General features: G+C 43.5%; 2 protein-coding genes across 2 annotated transcripts in view; both read right to left on the bottom strand.

The window, feature by feature from the left end:
- Positions 1-585: 585 nt before the first annotated feature.
- On the bottom strand, positions 586-10,416 carry epm2a (EPM2A glucan phosphatase, laforin). Its single transcript, XM_080547159.1, has 4 exons — positions 9,964-10,416; positions 8,934-9,108; positions 2,878-3,122; positions 586-1,759 (listed from the first exon to the last, which is right to left on the bottom strand). The coding sequence occupies exons 1-4, from the start codon at positions 10,208-10,210 to the stop codon at positions 1,476-1,478; spliced, it is 951 nt and encodes a 316-aa protein (XP_080403285.1). The 5' UTR covers positions 10,211-10,416; the 3' UTR covers positions 586-1,475.
- Positions 10,417-18,234: 7,818 nt separating this feature from the next.
- The window catches only part of tcf21 (transcription factor 21), a gene marked incomplete at its 5' end in the record, with an annotated part of 1,914 nt that continues 560 nt past the window's right edge, over positions 18,235-19,588 (bottom strand). Inside the window, one exon of the mRNA XM_080540860.1 lies at positions 18,235-18,616. Coding sequence (XP_080396986.1) covers positions 18,527-18,616 — 90 coding nt within the window. The 3' untranslated portion in view covers positions 18,235-18,526. The remainder of the gene's footprint in view (positions 18,617-19,588) is intronic.

Raw genomic sequence — 19,588 nt, 5'->3', positions numbered from 1 at the left:
CCTATAGCCACCACCAGGCAAGGGGGATGCCACAGTACATCATTTGTGGGGGACATCACCCAGCCCTGGACTAAAGTTAGTCCTGGGATAAAGTCTGTACTAGCCCACTTTAGATTATGCAAGTTTGAACAGATGCTTAGCCCCAGGCTAAAAGCTATCTTAGCCCTAGGCTAAACACAATGTGAAAGAGCCCTAGAGAGAATCATGGCTAAGCAACAAGCAGGCCAAGTATGAGAGAGTTTGGCTGCCTCCTTCCTATCCTGTTGACTCCCACTTCCTCTGAAATTGGTTGCAGACGATAAAAGTAATAAATACAAAATAAAAGTCTAGACAGTATTTGCAGCCAACGGTATTTCTATGTTTTATTACACATGCATTATAAGTGCTCCAGAGTAGAGGAGATTATTATTTTTGGGTTATTCATAAGACAAACCTGAATATATAGCATTGTTGAAATATGTAAACAAAGATTAAATGGCATCAGAACCCCTAAAAAAAAGTTAAGAGAAGTTATTGTACTAATTCTTGGAGGCTGAATATCTTTCAAGTGAAGAAAGACAGCGGATCAAGGCTTTTCGGCTTTTTGTTTGTTTGTTTTCCTTTATTTCGCAGGAACTGACATTTTCACATATTCGCAGTATTAAGCCGTAACAGACATAACTCCTCTACATAACAAAGGCAACTCTAACGTTTTTCTTTTGCAGCTTTGGACTATAAAAATAGAAATGGCACATTTCTAGCGGTGGTGACTCAGGAGTAATCCCTTTCTGAGGGCTATAATGTGGCGAAGAAGACAGGCGACAGAGAGCAGAAATGAACTGTTTATATCTCTCTCCCTGTCGTCTTCCCTGTCACTCTCTCAAGTGTTGAAATTCTCACCTTGTGCACAACTTTGTCCATGACCTAGTTTATATTTACTGTTGTCTGGTCTCAGTTCAGCGGCATTCAGCAACAGCTTTGTCTCGAGTCATGAGTTTTCATTAGCAGTCGCCACAACAACAGCTTCAAGGTGCCTTTTCAAAATGTCAGCACTGTTCATTGATTAATAAAAAGGGTTGGAAAAAAGATCCTTCTGAAACCCCAGAAGACAAATACAGGAATCTATAGCCAGTGTCTTGGGTTGCCTCCTATTCTGCCATTTAGAACAATGCCTTCAATTCATAACTGAAAACATCCCCAAGTTAAAAATAAACACATCGCAATGGGACTAATAGCTCTCTGAATCTGTGCTGGCGGGGCGGCTGAAAGAATTCCCTCTGGAAACCTGAACATCGACGAGTTTATGACAGCCACTCAGATAAACACGTCATTTACTTCCCCTTCTGGCATCTACCACATAAATCATTCCAAGGGTACTGATGATTTTATACAAAATGTCAACTAAGTATCTCCGACACTGTCGCTATTGCATAGTCTACATACACATCCACAGTTTGGCAGCAACATTCCTCACCACAAGGGGGCTTCACTCTTACTCATGTCTCTGGGTAGCAGACAGAGGAGCGCAGGTGTCCAAACTTCTGCTTGAAGTCCCCCTGAGCATCAGTGAGCGCCTTTTCATCGATGAACACCGCCGCCCTCCTGGCTGTCACAAAGTACTGCGCCTTCCTCAGGCTCCAGCGCAGGACGTACATGAGGAGGCCGCACACGGCTGCGGTCGACCGCCCCACGCCTGCGTTGCAGTGAACGTAAACCGTGTGACCATTCTCAAGGAGGCCGTGCAACAGGAAGACTGCCTGGGGCAGCATCCTTGTCCTTCCTGCAGGGGGCGACATACAGGAATACACATGGGGGCTAGTATCAACATTTTGACTTACCAGCATAAGATAAGTATCACAATTTCGATTCTTAAACGATGCTTACCATGGCAAACAAAAAAAACATACCGTAATGAAAATTCATAATGACATTTGAGATTTGATTCAGATTTGATCTGAATAGTTCAGCATACTATGCTGAACAACAAATGAGTGAATACAAAATGATTTGTTCACATTCATTCAATATGATACAAAATAAAAGGTTATTAGTATAGAACCGTTTTCAAAGCAGGGTATCGTGATACTTTTGTAGGACCGGTACATCATGCAACACTTGCACTCCCGTCTTATCTTTAATGCAGGCTTATTCACTCCTGGTCCTGGGAGGCTGCAATGCATGCAAGCTTTTGTTCCAACCCAGCACAAACCCGATCAACCAGTCTTCGTTATCAGCTGATTCATTGAAACAGGCCCACGGCTGGGACAAAATCCAGTATACCCAATTGCCTTCCAGAACACTGTGTTACTATAACTTCATATTTTTTTCTCGAATGCTTGTTGAAAAAGTCTTCGCCGTGAAGATTTACAGTCTGACAGGGTTTTTTGGTTGTGGTTTGGTGTCCGTCCCTGATTAATTGTTGTCAGACAAGGGCAGTCAGTTCAAATGACTTCAAATGGTTTAGGGCTGAGTCACACTGAAAGCCAGCAGCCCCCATTGACCTCCAAGCCAGGGGTTTAAGGCCCCATTCTCCACCCTGTAATTGGCCACTTTCGCACAGACACAGGTGATGCGAGTCAAGCCCTTGTTCCCATTTTCTAGTCAGTGTTCACTTCAAGGGCTTTTATCTCTAAATCGCCATATAGAGCAAGTCAAAAATAATTTGTCTCTGTTCTGTTGACCTAGAGAAGTTTCTGGTTCTGCCAGGAAAAGTTCCGGCTGTAAAACTTGTGAAGTAGCTCAAACACCTTTTGTACCCTTTTGTATACACTTTGTATTAAGCAAATCAAGGTAACTTTGTGAGGTCTCTCCTCTAGACGTTTCCTTAGTAGCACTATGCTCTCCTGGCCATACCCCAGATACCTGTCTCTCCCTGCACCCCCCTCTTTTCCTCCTCACCTTCTGTGCTCATATCCGGCGTAGGGATCCACACATACGCCATGCCACAGTCCTTATACAGGTGCATCAGAGTCTCTGGGGTCATGCTCTCCCCGGGGTCGCGACGGCAGCCCAGCGAATTGTTGACCACGTCCGACTCCGTCTGAAAGTTCATCACCGCGGTAACTCCGAGCTCGTGCTTCAGCTTGAGGGTCACATGCTCCACCTGGCGAGGGCAGCTGCCAAGCCACACCCTGGGCAGGACCCTGTGGGGGGAGCAGAGGGGCCACAGGAAGTGAGGGAGGGGTGTAAAAAGACAGGGGCGTGGTGGTTGGTAGTATAGGGAGATAATAGGGGGAGCATGCAGGGTGGAGGATGGAGGTATGGCGGTACAAAGTGAAGGGTGAAGATATGGGCTTATTGGGTATTATGGGGTGAGAGGGGGAGTAGCCATGGGGCAGGCATTGAGACTGGGAGCAAGGGGGAGAGTAAAGGAACTGTGAAGGGCTGAGGTATTTTTAGAAACAGTCTCGCAGACAATGTAATAGCCAAAGCTCTTTTCTCTCATCTATTTTCTCTCTTCACAGGAAAGAGAAACAAACTCCACCCCCCCACCCCCTCCCGCCTGCTACTGCCCTTCATCTCTCCAACCCCCCCCCCCCCCCCCCTTCTCTCCCTCTGCAATTTCCCCAGCAGCGATGTCTCCCTTGACCACCTCCTCCTCCCCTTATTTTCTGACCCGTCACTCTGACGCCATTAGGCACTCATTAGCATGTGTAAACTCTACAGTGGGAGGGAAGGCGTCTCACACACTGCGGTGTCCTCGGGTGACACCACAGGGGCCCCTCTGCTTGGGCCGGGAGCTGGCTGGTACTCCGAGACCTCTGTGTATTAATGAAAAACTAGGGCAGTGCCTCACTAAGACAAGCCAGAAATCTGCTGCTCAGAGCTCAATGGGGATTATTCATTAACCTGTGCCTCTGCATTACAATTTGCGGATTGTTGTTTTAGAGGGAAAAAAACCCGGTTCTCAGCTGTGGTAAAAATCCAGTGTATTCAAATACGTATTTTGGGTTTGACAACACTCAAAAATTGGGAAGCCTAAAATATGCAACATGATGGCCACAGTCAATGAATAGCCTTAAGCCTTTGCATCTAGTTTTCCTGTCCTTGATACTGTACAGTATATTAGCGTCAAAACATGGTGTACTTAGACTCTAAGTTAGAGGCTAAACCGCCCTGTTTGGCTCTGATGATAATCTTCTCATGAGAGATCATTCTCCACTGGGTAAACTTGGCCAGCCATTCAGAGCACTGGCATGGAACACAATCACTTCAACCCTCATCTATAATACATAAACAAACATCTAAACCAAAATAACCCACCTGGTTATGTAAACAGATTTCAATTTAATTGCTCGAGACACTGGTAAAGTCCTTCGGGTCTCCTCTATCAAATGCATGGAGGACAAAGGCATCTGCAAAGTGATGAACTTTGTTTTCAATCATGACATGTGCATCAGAGACCTGTGTGTGTATGATAGTATTGGCTACACTGGCACTACCCTGGAACTCTAATTTAAAAAGCTATCAATAGGAGAGATACACAAGGACATTGTACCTCCTGCTGCACAGAGGTCATCGACAAAAGCTTGTAAGGTCTTCGGTCACAAATTATAACCGGCTTGCCCTGGCAACCCTTCTCATTCTCATGCAAGGTGTGTGTGTGTGTGTGCTCTGTTGCTTCAGGGAGACCAACTGAAAAATCTGCTGTGTTCAATGTGTAAAGTGTGTGTGTGTGTGTGTGTGTGTGTATATATGTGTGTGTGTGTGTGTGCGTGTGTGTGTGTGTGTGTGTGTGCATGCTTACGTATGTGCGCTGCTGTATAACTAGTCCTCATCATCCTTTTCATTCAAATCTCTCCTGTAATCTTTATTCAGTATTCTAATTAACTGCTCAACGCCAAACATGAGCATTGGACGGCTGCTTAACACAACCACTCAATCATCTCCCAGTAAATGACTTAATTTAGCCAAACCTTCCCTTGAACCGCAATGAGACAGAGCCAAATTACTCTCCAGCTTTTTTTTTTTGAGGAGAGGGTAGCAAAACATTAAGGATGGTGATGATGAGTCTGGCTGTCATATACATAGTCATTACTGCCCTGACCTCCCTGAAAGTCTACCCCCGCCCCCGCTGAAATAAATTTAGGGTCTTAAGCACTTTTAATATCTCGTCCCTGTAATGGATTTGGCATGCGCTAACAAAATTAGCTATCTATGAGGTGCCCGGAGGACACAACTCAGTTCTGACCCCTCCCTTTCTCTCAAATCTGGGAGAGGGAAGGTCGAGAGGTTGACGCGACACAACCGCTAATAGTTGAACTTCTGACGGGTCCTCAAATGCGTGTCCCACAGAATTAATTGCACGGTAATTAAAAATGTGCAAGAGAGCAAAGCTAGAAAACAAAGAGTTGAGAGGGTAATCATGACTCTCTCTGCTCAAAGTATTATGAGGTTCGAGGAGGCAACACACTCACAACATGACAATGGGAGATAAGTGTATACTCGCCTCTGGTTAAGATTTAGTTATTTTACTTATTATAATTGTTTACATTTGACTTTTACTGAACTGTGCAGAGGTTTGTGTGGCGGCAGCTGCGTGGGTGGGGGAGGGGGGACACACGAAGGGGGGGGGGGGCTACACAGTTATTCCACAATTATAAAGCGAGTGACACAATCTGCTCCTACCTGCATGAGACAGACACTCATACCTGAGTGGAGGTGACAGAGAAGAATCTCTGCTAGAATCTCTAACTATCAATAGCCATGGTTTGCCATAATAAGTAACCAGTTTAAATAAGACATATTCCCAATAATGTGTAGGTGAGACCGTTGAGACTTGTAGGTTGACACTTGTTTCATCAGGGGCGGCGGTAGCCTAGAGGTTAGAAAGGCCGGCTAGAAATCGTAAGGTTGTTGGTTTGATCCCCGCCTCAGGAGGGAGCTGTATGTGAGCTGGTGACTGGACGGTTGTTGGCATCTTCTAAGGTGCCTACCACTGCCGTTGTGCCCATGAACACTTAACCCCTAATTGTTCCAGGGGCGCTGACCAAAAAAACATTTTGTTGTACATTTCTATTGTCTTTCAACTCTCTGGGCTAAAATACTGTGCGTTTCTGGTGTCTGCAGGGAGGTACTAACGCCTCAGAGAGATTAAAATATGCAAATAGCTACTCTAACTCTCAGTGGAGACACCCTCAAATGTTAATTTCATTGTCTACTACAGGCAGAAGTTATGTTTTGTTTTACAGTGACGGTGATCTTGTGAAAATGTTTTTAAAACTTTCATGACACAAGGAACTACTTTTCATAATTGTGTAGCCTGCAGGTCAAACAATGCCATCTGCCAAAGATGAGTCTCACAGAAAAACATTAACGTACTTTATAGCATCGTCTGAGACTGGTTACTCAGGTCACTACTTATGGAGGGGGCTAAATCAATATTATTTGGCGCTGAATAGCAACGAAAAACTAAAAGTAATGTTCAAACTTCTGCATGACCTTGACCTTGAGGCAGACTTTTCCACTGAGAACAACAAATTATGCCGCAGGTTTCAGACGTTGAACTTTGACCCTGGTATTGATTCCTGTTCCAAAATATACTGTATACTGGTCCTGGCCAAACACTGAGTCACTGTGGTTCTGAACTCCACTAGGAAACATGAACCCTTCAACCTCCAGAAGCAGAACGAGGAAGTAGGGAGTGGAGGTTGTTCTATCAATAACATTTGGAGGGCCAAGTATAAAGATTTGGAATGCCAAATCTCTATAACTTGAAATGAAAAATGAAAAATGTTCTCATCCTTTTGGACAGTTCAGTGTGACTATCGCAGGAAAAGAAATATAGTCGCACTCACTTTATTGATTTATTTCACCCTTATTTTACCAGGCAGGGTAACGTGATGAATAGTGAAGAAAACACCCCGATGAATAGTTGCAGGGGAGGGAGAGGGGATGAATGAGCCAATTGAAGGCAGGGGACTACCAATGGCCCCTGGCCCTAGGATAGCTTACTTTTTCTTGCTATGACTGATGGATAGATAATTCACTTACTTGGACACATTTATTTGTTGTAAGTCGCTTTGGATAAAGGCGTCCACCAAATGCCAAAACATTTAAATGTAGGGATTGATTAGATGGCCATGATTGGGAATTTAGCCAGGACACCAGTGTTAATACACCTATTCTTACGATAAGTGCCATGGGATCTTTAATATGTAGCACCTATATTTTGGCATACCACCCGACAAGACCAAGGAGTTGGTGGTGGACTTCAGGAAGAAGATCACCATCAATGGGTCTGCTGTGGAGAGGCTCAACAGCATTAAGTTCCTAGGAGTCCACATCACCAACGACCTCACCTGGGACGAGCATACCAACCAGGTGGTGAAATAAGCACAACGTCACCTCTTTCATCTTAGGCGGCTGAAAGTTTGGCTTAGGGCCTACCACACTACAAAAATAATCTATATCATATTACTACTTGCACACTACCCGTTTACTTGAACACTACCTGACTATATGTACTGTATCATATTGCATTTCATCTTATCATACTTTGCACAGCATTTTGCACTATTGATTCCACTGTAGTACGACTGGTTCCGCTGTAGTACGACTACCATCACTTTATCACTTTATTACTTTATTATTACTTACTTTACTTATTTTACTTTACTCTAACCTCGAACCTAAGACAAATAATGTTATTATTGTGTACTTGTACATTGGGATGTAATAAAAGCCATTCTGATTCTGATTCTGTTTTGGCATGTAACAGCAGTGAGAAAGACGTTAACGCCAAAATGTAGTCCCTCCCTGTTTGTTTGATTGTCCCGCAATACGTAAATGTAAATGTCATAACATGTTAAATAAATGCAATAAAAGGATGAGCAACTTTTTTTACCCTTTCTATTTTTCAAACTGCGCTGTAAGTGTGCTGGGTGCACGCCACATTCCCTCTATAACTTTCTCTGTGAGTTAGGCCTACTTTCCACCTTTCTTTTACTTTCTTTTTTCACCCGCCTTCTTTTCCTCCCACCATCTCTGTCACTCTCTTCTCAAACTTAACCAGAAGATGGATTGTCAATTGACTTTGGAGGTGTCAGGCAACAAGGTTCTTGATGTGAGGCTTTGACTCCACCTCAACCAACCCAATCATGTTTCATCATCAGAGTTGACCTTGAGAATGCAGGAAATATGGATATATTATCATAGGCCAGCGCTGGGGGGTCAACAGGATCCTTGGACCCCTCATTTGTAATCCTCCATAGAACATACGGAAAGAACTGATATAATAATATTGGGGCGGCTGTGGCGCAGGAGGGGCAGCTGTAGCGCAGGAGGTAGAGTCAGCGCCTAATCATCGCAAGGTTGGCAGACCGGCGGTTCGAGCTTCGGCTGGCCACATGTCGAGGTGTCCTTGGGCAAGACACGGAACCCCAAATTGCTCTCAGTGAGCGGGCCGGTGCCTCGCATGGTAGCTTGTCGCCATTGGTGTATGAATGTGCATGTGAATGGGGAATGAGAGGCCGTTGTAAAGCGCTTTGGATAAAGGCGCTATATAACTGCAGTCCATTTTATAATATCAAATACTGTATATACCCTGGCCTCCCCACTTCAAACTGAGTCTGGCACCCTTGTGTGTAGCCTCAGGTAGGTAATGTCAAAGAGCAGTCTGTCTGCAGAGGCTAAAGCGGCTGGCTAGCAATCAGAAGGTCGCTGGTTCGATCCCCGCCTCAGGTGAGAGCTATGACTGTATTTAATGTTTAGGGGCGGCTGTGGCTCAGGGGGTAGAGCCGGTGTCTAATGCTCGCAAGGTTTGCAGCTTGGTGGTTCGAACCCTGGCTGGCCAAGTGTTGAGGTGTCCTTGAGCAAGGCACTGAACCCAATTGCTCGTCTATGGCGGACCCCTTGCTTAGAGCATAAAATACCAAATTCCAACAATTGACTGACAAGTTCAATGCATGGCAATAATACAAAATAAAAAAACACAAAAGTGAGTCTGGTGTTACCTGGAAAAATGCATGGCCTGCTGGCCAGCCACGCCAAAGTAAAAGTCAGTTGTGTGCTTCATCTCGTCTGTGTGACCTGTCTCCTCGATCCAGTGGCCAATGGGGTGGCAGTACACCCCGTCCACCATGTTATTCTGGTCATATGCGCAGCAGCGGTCGTGATGTGGTCCATTGCCTGGTAACAAAGTAAACAAACCATGTTTTATTCATGATGGAGGGAGTACACATTTAACTCAGCCTGCAGAACCACATAGTGACATATGATTACTTACTCAGGAAGTCTACACTATTCCTATTCAGGTTGATCTGAACACATTCACATAGCATAAGTCAGCTTCATGTGAATTATATGTCCAGGAACACTGAAATTACATTAAGTAAGCAAGCTACATTCAAAAAAATACGCTTTTCTTCAATACTTATCAAGAAGACACAGTAGATGAGTGAGACTGCACATGCACATGGAGGAAGATAGATGATTTGTAGCCCCTATGACTATTGGATGTGACAGTGACAGGCGTAGCTTCCGCCCTGATATTTAATGGACTAATGCACATGCACTAATGGAAAAAGCGCGCGTATTTTCGCGTCATTAATTACCACACGGCCAGCATTTTTGTCAGGACTGGAAACCGCCCAGTGCCAATTGAAAAACGTGTTTTTGCCACCATCTTGTGGTTGAATTGCTTTATTACAATGGGAGAAGAAAACTGGACACAACCAATTTCCATAGTTTTATTATAACAGAAATGTAAATAGTTAGTTAAATAGACAGAGATTAACCTTGGCTAAACAAACAAAGTAATTCACCTAGTTTACAATCATGACCAGGGGTTGTTGACACAAGCCTAATTGAAACCTCCTAAACCATTACTATAATAATAATAATATATTATTAAAATTATTTATTAATTATTACATTATTATTAATTATTAATTATTACTTATACATTATTAATAATAATAATAATAATGCATTTTATTTGTATTGCACTTTTCCTTCAATAGAATCTCAGAGTGCTGCTAATACCTTCCCAGATGAAATTCCCCCCCACTCTTTTGATGAATTTGAACCACACGCTCTCTTGGCACGGCTCCGCGAGCTGCACCTCGCCGACCCATAGGCAGGGCTCGCGCATGGACAGGACGGCCTGTGTAGGTTTCATCAGAACCGCCTTGTCTGGATCCCAGTGACCCATTTCCTGACGGGAACCCAACACAAACACCTCGATGTCCGAACACTCAGGTGTGAGTATAGCGCCGAATCTGTACAACATCTTGTCGAACAAAGTAATTCAAAGTCCAATATCGGCCTATTATTTAAGTCAAGCTCTAATGGAAACTCCCTTCACGATAATACACTAACTATAAGACCAGACCATGTGTTGAGTACGGTTGCCTACACATTGAAAAGTGTGCTCGTTGTTTCCCCTATAAATAAACGCAGACGTTTTCTATTTCAGACTCTTGCTGCTGCTGTCCAGACCAGGTTCCGTCTACTGCTGTGCGACTACAGTAGCTGGACAGGGACAATTTTCCTAACCCTGCGCAGCCGTTAATAGAGATTAGGGGGGGCGCAGTATTTTACTCAGTACTTTACTGAAAGTTGTGTTCTTTTTAGAAATAATAATAAAACAATTATAAAGGAATATGTCCCTCCCCTTTTCTCCTGCACCTTTCATCTCTCACCCTCCCTTCTGCATGGACATTGATCCTCATAATGGCTGATAGGAGGTCCTCTGGCTCCCCCCTCTGGTTTAACAATAACACAATGTGGCTGCAGGTGTGTTTTTTTACTAGGCCTACGTTTTTGGTCACTTTTAACACAATGTGGTGAATAAATAAATAAAGGTCGTTTTAACTTAGAGAAACTCCAGACATAGGCTATGTATATTCAACACAACAGATCACAATGCACAGTTGCAACACAGGACTTACAGTACAGTAGAAACACAGAAACACACAACACAACACTAGCACAATGATTCACGAATTTGAGTGACAGATACCCCCCTTCCCAACGAATTCCACAAATCCACATTTGGGGTGGGGTATCTGAGTGTGTTTAAGATATAGGCCTACTACGCCTAACCAATCTTACCCCTAAAGGTAACCCAAAAAGACACATAAATAAATACCTATATGAACCAAGGCTGTCCGACAAATACACAAGTCTGTAAAAAGAACCGTTAAAATGAAAAAGAAGAGATCAACAGGTGGGTTTATTCCATGGCCTTAAATAACAACAGGTCAAAGATTAGAGACCTTGGTGGTATTAGGCTTAATCAGAGACCGTGGTATTTCTTTCTAGTTTTCCATCTAATACAAATAAATAAATAATCTAATCCTTTGGGTACTTCTTTATCCAATCATAATCAAAATATCCCTTTCACAATAAAAAAAAAACTTGCAAATGAGAAAATTCTACATGCAGTATTGTTCATTCTAAACGAGTAGGTCTCTGGTGCAGTTTGAAGATAAACCAGCAGATGGCGTTCATAGATAGAGAGCCGAGGTGATACTAAAGTATCCCATTGACAGTCTAACTAGGACAAAACCTAAGAATGACCTTAACCTTAACCTAACCCTTAACCCTAACCCTTACCCTAACCAAATGTTAACCAATTCGGAAACTCAACTTCGGTTTGCTGGTCAGTCCCTTTCGTTTTCCCCACAAGAGCATAGGACACGAGGGATGTTGATCAGTGGCGTACCGCAAAATCCCGAGGCCCACCCGCAAGGTGGCGGCGGGGGCCCTTTCGCAACGGAGGTTAACTCAAACGGATGTAGCGGTACATTTATTTTAAGGCTGCATAAAGCCTACAGCATAGACCCTATGGTTGGCCTGGACAGCTATCAGCTACAGCGCGCTGGCCGTTTGCTCAGAATCATTCTGACACCGTATGTGTGACTGTGTGTGTGACATGTCCATACACAAACGGCAACAAGAACAGACCGACAGGCTACCCACCACCCGAGTTAATTTGATTCATAGATTAATACATCTCTAATAATATCAAATAATAATAGACCATTCTTACCTTTAACAATGACCAACACGTCCTCTCCTCATGGCATTCGTCTGTGCGAAGTCCTTCACTATTTAACATAGTATGTTTGTTAAATCCATTTGACGTGCGCGCTGGCTTTCAATGCTGAGAATCGCTAGTCTGGAGAGTCTGTCCTGGGACATGGTGCTTCTCAGATAGCTTTTGATAATTTTGAGTTTTTGATAATTTTGATCTCTCGGCCGGGTCAGCCTGCTGCAGTAACACTGACCTCCACAGCGGTGCCACAGGTGCATCCACGACGTTCGTCCCTGACCCAGTGCTAATTGCATCCCTACCCGCGTCAGTCGCAGAAGCTGCTTTGGGTCGGTTTGTGAGAAAATATGACATTTTGGGAAGTTTCGCTGCATTGTGTTACATTTTATATTGCTCTTGCCGTTTTTGCGCACCACTGAGGTACTTTCGCTTGCTCATTTTTCTGCAGGGTTTTGTGTCTCGCTGCCTAAAAAATAAAAAATAAAAAACGTTTCTATCGTAGTGCCGAGAGACGGGAGTCGTAGGCGGCGTATCAAATGACAAAGCTAAACGTTTAATGAAGGACATGAACGATTGTCAACAACACACTCAAGCAGTAACTGAAGAAACAACTCGGGTACCACGCACTTAACTGTCCGTGCGGAACAATACTCCCAACCCACCGTGGGTGAATTATGTCAACCCACCACAGTATCCAGTGCGTCGCTTGCGGGCCGTCCCCTACGCCACTGATGTTGATGTGACCTCCAAAAAGAATATAGGCCTACCAGTGGCGGCTGGCCGATAGAGGGCGCTGGGGCCAGTGGCGTAGCGCAAAATCCCGGGGCCCCCCCGCAAGGTGGCGGCGGGGGCCCTTTCGCAACGGAGTAAAAAAAAAAAAACGTGCGTTTTTTAGAGGCCGATGCGTTATTGACGTTGCGAAATTTCGCAATATGCACTCTACATTATAAATGCTTGACTTAGCAAAAGGTACAAACAAGTGAGAGCAATAACTAAAACCAAATGGTAGACTAAATCAGTAGAATGTATTATAAGTAGAAAAGTACAAGCTTTATTTCTTTTAACAAAGTGTGGTGTGCACAGCAGCGCGATATCTGTAAACATATAAGCTGTAGACTCTCCGCTAAGGGTTGCCAGATGGGATTGAGAATTTCCAACCTAACCAATCTAAAAACTGCTAAATCCACCAAAAACCAGCCCATCTGACAACCCTGTCGCCGCTGCATCAGAGTCTACTTGTTGCGTAAAATTGGCCAGGGTTAGTCAAATCCTTTGTTGGACATCTCGTTTCTTAAGTCCTGGTATATTGTGGCATTTCTTTACTTTTTGCCATCTGGTCTAGGAATACCCAGGGAGACGCAGACAGCAGAAGTAGAATAGAATAGTAGAATAGAAAAAGAAGCAGCTATATATAGCCTAACCATGCTGAATTATGATGCACTGACAGCCTGTGACTGTGAACCTGGCCGGACCCTGCCCTTCTGCCTGAGTTTGAGTATGATGCTGCCCAAATAAATGTTATTGTTTAGTGCTGTACGCTTTCGTGGTATTATATTGTGTGAATTATCATCTGTATGTTGTTTTTCTTTCACTCCGAATGTCCGAATAGAGAATCTACCACCACCTAAAGAATGCTTATTGTACTTTGTATTGTATTTTCGCTTGCTCATTTTCCTTGTGTCTCGCTGCCTACGTGTGACGTCAAAGTCATGTTGCTATTGGATACGGCTAACTATGTATATCTTTTTAAATATAGGCCTATATATTAGAATTAAGCTTGACACAATGAAGGGCCACTTATTTTCTTTGTTTCATATTTTTTTAAATTATAAAAATAAATAAATAAAAATGATCCAATGTTAGGGGGCCCCCTAGTGGCTGGGGCCCCCCCGCGGTGCGTCGCTTGCGGGCCCGTCCGCTACGCCACTGGCTGGGGCGCCGCCCCCACCTTCACTTCCTAGTTGCGATTTGTAAAAGTTTTTTTTTTTAAATAAACATTGTTTATTCACAAAATGCGGCTGATATTCTGTCGGCGCCTATCAGCATTCATTAAAAATCCTCCAATACAATAAACATTTTTATCTGTGTGTGTGTGTGTGTGTGTGTGTGTGTGTGTGTGTGTGTGTGTGTGTAAAACTCACTGTTAAAATACATAGAGGGGAGAACGTGGGGCGCCGGTCAATGAAAGTCTATGCCAGGACGAATACTTTTGGCTTACACGTGAGCTGTAGCAGCGCTCCAATTGGCTGTCTCTATTTCTTGGCCAGGGCGCACAAATGTGCGTCCCTGAATCTCCGGTTGTATTGCAGACAATGCATTATGCTGAGGACTTTCGACTTCCGGTTTTCCGGACTTCGGGCTTCCGGAGTATTTTAAATGAACATTCGTAATGTCTGTCTCTGATGTTCATGGTCAATTAAATCAGCCTATTTTGTGCAACTAATAATGTTCCCGCTAATGGGTTAACCAAGCAGCCTCGCACCTAACGTGCAAGCACCTATCTTCGAACTATTCATAGCAATATGCGCGGGGCAAGGCGGAGGTACGGGTAAACACGGCTCATGTTCTGTCATCAAAGGTAAGAGTTGGTTTTCTTTAACTCAGCTGATGCATTGCTGTTGTTGTTTACCGAATGCTCCATCTGACTGTCACACTGTGATTGTACTTGTGTAAACAGTAACACAGACGGGGTGAATTTCATGAATGAAAGTGAAAGTTCTGTCACAAAACGCCGTTATTTGTGTTACAGACATGGTCTGGTTGTGTTACAGACATGGTCTGGTTGTGTTTCTGACATGGTCTGGTTGTGTTACTGACATGGTCTGGTTGTGTTACAGACATGGTCTGGTTGTGTTACAGACATGGTCTGGTTGTGTTTCTGACATGGTCTGGTTGTGTTACAGACATGGTCTGGTTGTGTTACAGACATGGTCTGGTTGTGTTACAGACATGGTCTGGTTGTGTTACAGACATGGTCTGGTTGTGTTACAGACATGGTCTGGTTGTGTTTCTGACATGGTCTGGTTGTGTTACAGACATGGTCTGGTTGTGTTACTGACATGGTCTGGTTGTGTTACAGACATGGTCTGGTTGTGTTTCTGACATGGTCTGGTTGTGTTACAGACATGGTCTGGTTGTGTTTCTGACATGGTCTGGTTGTGTTTCTGACATGGTCTGGTTGTGTTACAGACATTGTCTGGTTGTGTTTCTGACATGGTCTGGTTGTGTTACAGACATGGTCTGGTTGTGTTTCTGACATGGTCTGGTTGTGTTACAGACATGGTCTGGTTGTGTTTCTGACATGGTCTGGTTGTGTTTCTGACATGGTCTGGTTGTGTTACAGACATGGTCTGGTTGTGTTTCTGACATGGTCTGGTTGTGTTACAGACATGGTCTGGTTGTGTTTCTGACATGGTCTGGTTGTGTTTTTGACATGGTCTGGTTGTGTTACAGACATGGTCTGGTTGTGTTTCTGACATGGTCTGGTTGTGTTACAGACATGGTCTGGTTGTGATACATCATTGAATGTGTTGACCACCACCATCATCCATCATCATCCATCATGTGTCTATGAAATAGATAGTACTGTACTACTGACTGCAGCATTCATCTCTGCTCATTGATGTAGCCATGTCACACAGACACATAGTACACATATTCATCTGCTACCTTTATTAACCTGAGTGTAGCTGTGAGGCCTGTACTAGCCTTGTTGACTAGACTTCCTCCTTGTCTGACACTGGGTATTGGACCGTACCGACGTCCATAGACCGGTCACTCTTCCACCTCAGTGTCTGTAGTTGACAGGGTAACTTCTCCATGGCCCACACGGTCATTTTAAGGGTGAAAGTTGAAATTATACAATGGTTGTAACGCCAGTGCGTGTTTTATGCGCGTGCACGCGGGAAAAAAATCGTGCACGCGGGAAAAAAAACGGGGACCCCCCGCCACACTGCTGTGCCCCACCCAATATTTTTTGCACCAGCCGCCACTGAGGCCTACCATGAAGTTTTGGATTTTGGGGGTTTCAGCTGATCTACAACAATTATACACAAGCAAAAGTTTACTTTTGGGCTTTAACTTCTTTTGTGAATATTTCTGGAAACGAAAGTTTTAGGTCCCAAATAGTTGGGAGGAACATGAATGTAGGCTATTTCTGAAGATCTTCCCTTTGATACTAGAATTTGACATTAACGACAATGTAGTAAGGCTGTGACTATTCAAGTGTAAACGTGTAAAAGTAATAAACGAGAGACCTGAAGAGTGCGCAAGGGAACATTTCAAAACATGCTTTTCGCTTTCTTTTCCCCCCCCCTAAGCAGTTGGGCAGCCGTCCAACAAAACAATTATCCAGTAACCAGTACAGCGCATGGGAATCCCGGCCCCCGCTATCTCACTAATGACCAACCCTCCTCCATCCTCCTCCAGTCTCCCTCCCCCGCTCCTTCCATCCCCAGCCCGGGCAGCCCCTCCACGCAGCTGGCCGTAGAGAGAAGCGGCCAAGTTTATTTTCTCCCCGGTGGTCCCGTCGGGGTGACGGCGAGGGCTTGCCACATCGCCGCTGATATATTGAGTGAGGGTCCTTCGTACAGGAAGTCTGTGGGACTCTTTTATTGTTGCAACACTCTCGCTTTTCCCCCCCTTCTTCCATCTATAGTGTCTTATGAGATTATGATACCTTTCAAGTGTCAGTATATAACTCTAGTCTTATAGGCCTAATATTTACGCGTGTCTTGCCAATACATCTTTATATTGTGAGAGAGAAGATGCTGGGCGTTCCTGAATGACAGTGACACTAAAAGGTCATGATGATGATTTGTCAATTGTGAATTGATGCAAATTATATAATGGTGTTTGCTATGTGACTCATTATTCTAGGCCTACTAAACAAAACCAAAAAAACATTGTTTCCTAATTATGAGGATATCGAATAATTACTTAATTTAGTGTACAACATAACAGAAAGCCTAAAAGAGGGCCGCCAATGGTCAACATAAAATATTTGTTCTATTCTTTAATTTCGTATTTCGATTGTTAATATGATACCACAAATGGGTGACATGCTTAGATGTAATGATAACAAATATTTAAAATAGATATAGTCTATGCGGACAGACTTGACTGTATGCTATTTTTCCACACACATTAAACGAATTCATCACCATTAATCTCACAATGATTAATCCACAATAAATATGTTAATTTGACATGTAACATTGGCATATATGTTTTAGTGTAATCTCGTTCTTATTCATGGTTGAAACTGATATCCCTCCGGAGTGTTATTGCGGGTCATCCCGCCAACGTATCTTTACAATAACACTGCGCCTAATAGATGGATGCGAGGGCCTTGTTATTGCACCACGAACCGCTCTTCCCCCGGCCGAGGAATTCTTTGATGAAGCGCAACGTTGCTGTTCTAAATACGTGTGTGTGTGTGTGTGTGTGTGTGTGTGTGTGTGTGTGTGTGTGTGTGTGTGTGTGTGTGTGTGTGTGTGTGTGTGTGTGCGTGTGTGTGTGTGTGTGTGTGTGTGTGTGTGAGTGCGTGCGTGCGTGTGTGTGAGTGCGTGTGCGTGTGCGTGTGCGTGTGCGTGCTGCACGGTGACACAGGCTGTCCTGGGTATAGCCTGACTCCCGCGCGCACAGGCATAAATATCTGTCTGCCGTGCGTAAACACTGCGGTCATAACCCGTGTGAATTAAACAACGCGTCTGAGCGGGATTAAGCGCCAAATGTTCAAAATGACTGACCTTAAACAATGAACTTATAAACCAACATACCTTTGCTATTACGACATGTTAAAACAAATTGTTCATGTCAAAAGAGACCGGTTGCCCCTCTTTACTCAGAAACTCAGGCCTAAAAAAATACAATGTCGTTTCCAAGTCATGATTAGTTGCATTGATAGCGAATGTTTGTTTGTCTAATGACAAGCATATCGAGATAGTAGGCCCTATCCATTGTTTACATGAAGTGATTAAGAAAACAAATAGACCTGCACGCTTATCTTTTCCCAACGATGCCCTTTGTCGCAGATCAAGTTTTGCTCCGAAGGGGATGGGCGAAATAGGAGGGATTAGTGGGGTCAGAATAGATAGTGGCCTGCAGGAAAAACAAAACTGTGCATAAAACGTTTCATCCCTCCAAAACACGTGCATATCAGGCGATCATATTATGCGATAATATATGAATACATTTTATTTACATACAATCTGTCTTTTCAGAAATTATACATATAATTTTTTTCATTTGCGCTTCCAATGCGGTGACTGACAACGTCATGTAAAAGTACTTGAGACAAAGGTCTCTCAGTCTTGCAGGGCATTTGAAGAGTATACAAAACGAATATAAAAAAACACAAACGCAGGCTGTCTTTGGACCAGCAAAGACAACATGTGAATAACACTTTAAATAGAAAAATATTCTGGTTCTCTGTACAGGAACGCTACGAGAGTGCTCCCTCGTTTATTCCCACTCAAATGTCTGTAGAGATGGCGTGCATTTCTGTCCATCTGATCAGTTCAGGTAACTGTCCGTCCGTAGCCGACATCAGGAGGCGGTTGTTCCACATAGCCGTGTGGTGTTCATCATCTCCTTCAACTCGTTCTCCGGTTTACCGGCGACCATGAAAGGCCACGTCTGAAAGAAACAGATGAATACACAAAACATGCATGGGAATGTGCATTACTATAGCAGTAGGTATATTATAACAATGTCGTGACAATAACAACTTACTAAAACATAATAATATAATATTTTAAATGAAACATGTCTCCACATGTGTAATAACAAAAACATTAGGTTATAATAATTATAGGTTATGTTCTTGTCTTGTCTTGTGGTTATGTGTGTTCATGTCCATGTAATAGTCATGTACAATGTGTGTATGTTTTTTGACACTGCTGTTTGAGCTGTACCGACAACAAATTCCACCGACCTAGGTCGTGTGGTCATTAAACTATTCATTCATTCATTCATAAGGCCTTTCCATAGGTGAAACTTCGAGATATCTTGAAGTGATGGGCATAGGCACTTTTCTGTTGTAGGTCTACGTCGTTGCATCTCTGTCGTGCGTGTAAGAAAACAGTAACATCCAAATAGTAGACTGACATAGGCCTACAGTACTCCAAAACATGGTCCTTTCTCAATTCTGCCAATTTGACAGGCCATCATGCTGCACAAGAGATTGGTTTATCCATCCATTCATGTAGATAGATAGATAGATAGATAGATAGATAGATAGATAGATAGATAGATAGATAGATAGTAGATAGACAGACAGATAGATAGACAGACAGACAGACAGACAGACAGACAGACAGATAGATAGACAGATAGATAGATAGACAGATAGATAGATAGATAGATAGATAGATAGACAGACAGACAGATACAGATAGATAGATGCCTAGGCCTATAGGGCGTGTGGAATTATAGGCCTACACTAATAGGACAGTTATAGGCGTATAGGCTATGTTATGGGTTGACACAGCATAGTATCAAAAGCACCATTACGCCAAACTTCTAATTAATTATAATAGGGCTATATTGAAAGTGACGTTTCAGAGTAAACGTCCAGTCACCTGTGTACACTTCATGACAACCTATAGA

The sequence above is a fragment of the Nansenia antarctica genome (assembly GCF_963989245.1).
Source record: "Nansenia antarctica genome assembly, chromosome: 1".
Lineage (NCBI taxonomy): Eukaryota > Metazoa > Chordata > Actinopteri > Argentiniformes > Microstomatidae > Nansenia > Nansenia antarctica.
The sequence above is the reverse complement of the archived record's forward strand: the minus strand, read 5'-3'. Positions and strand labels throughout refer to the sequence as shown.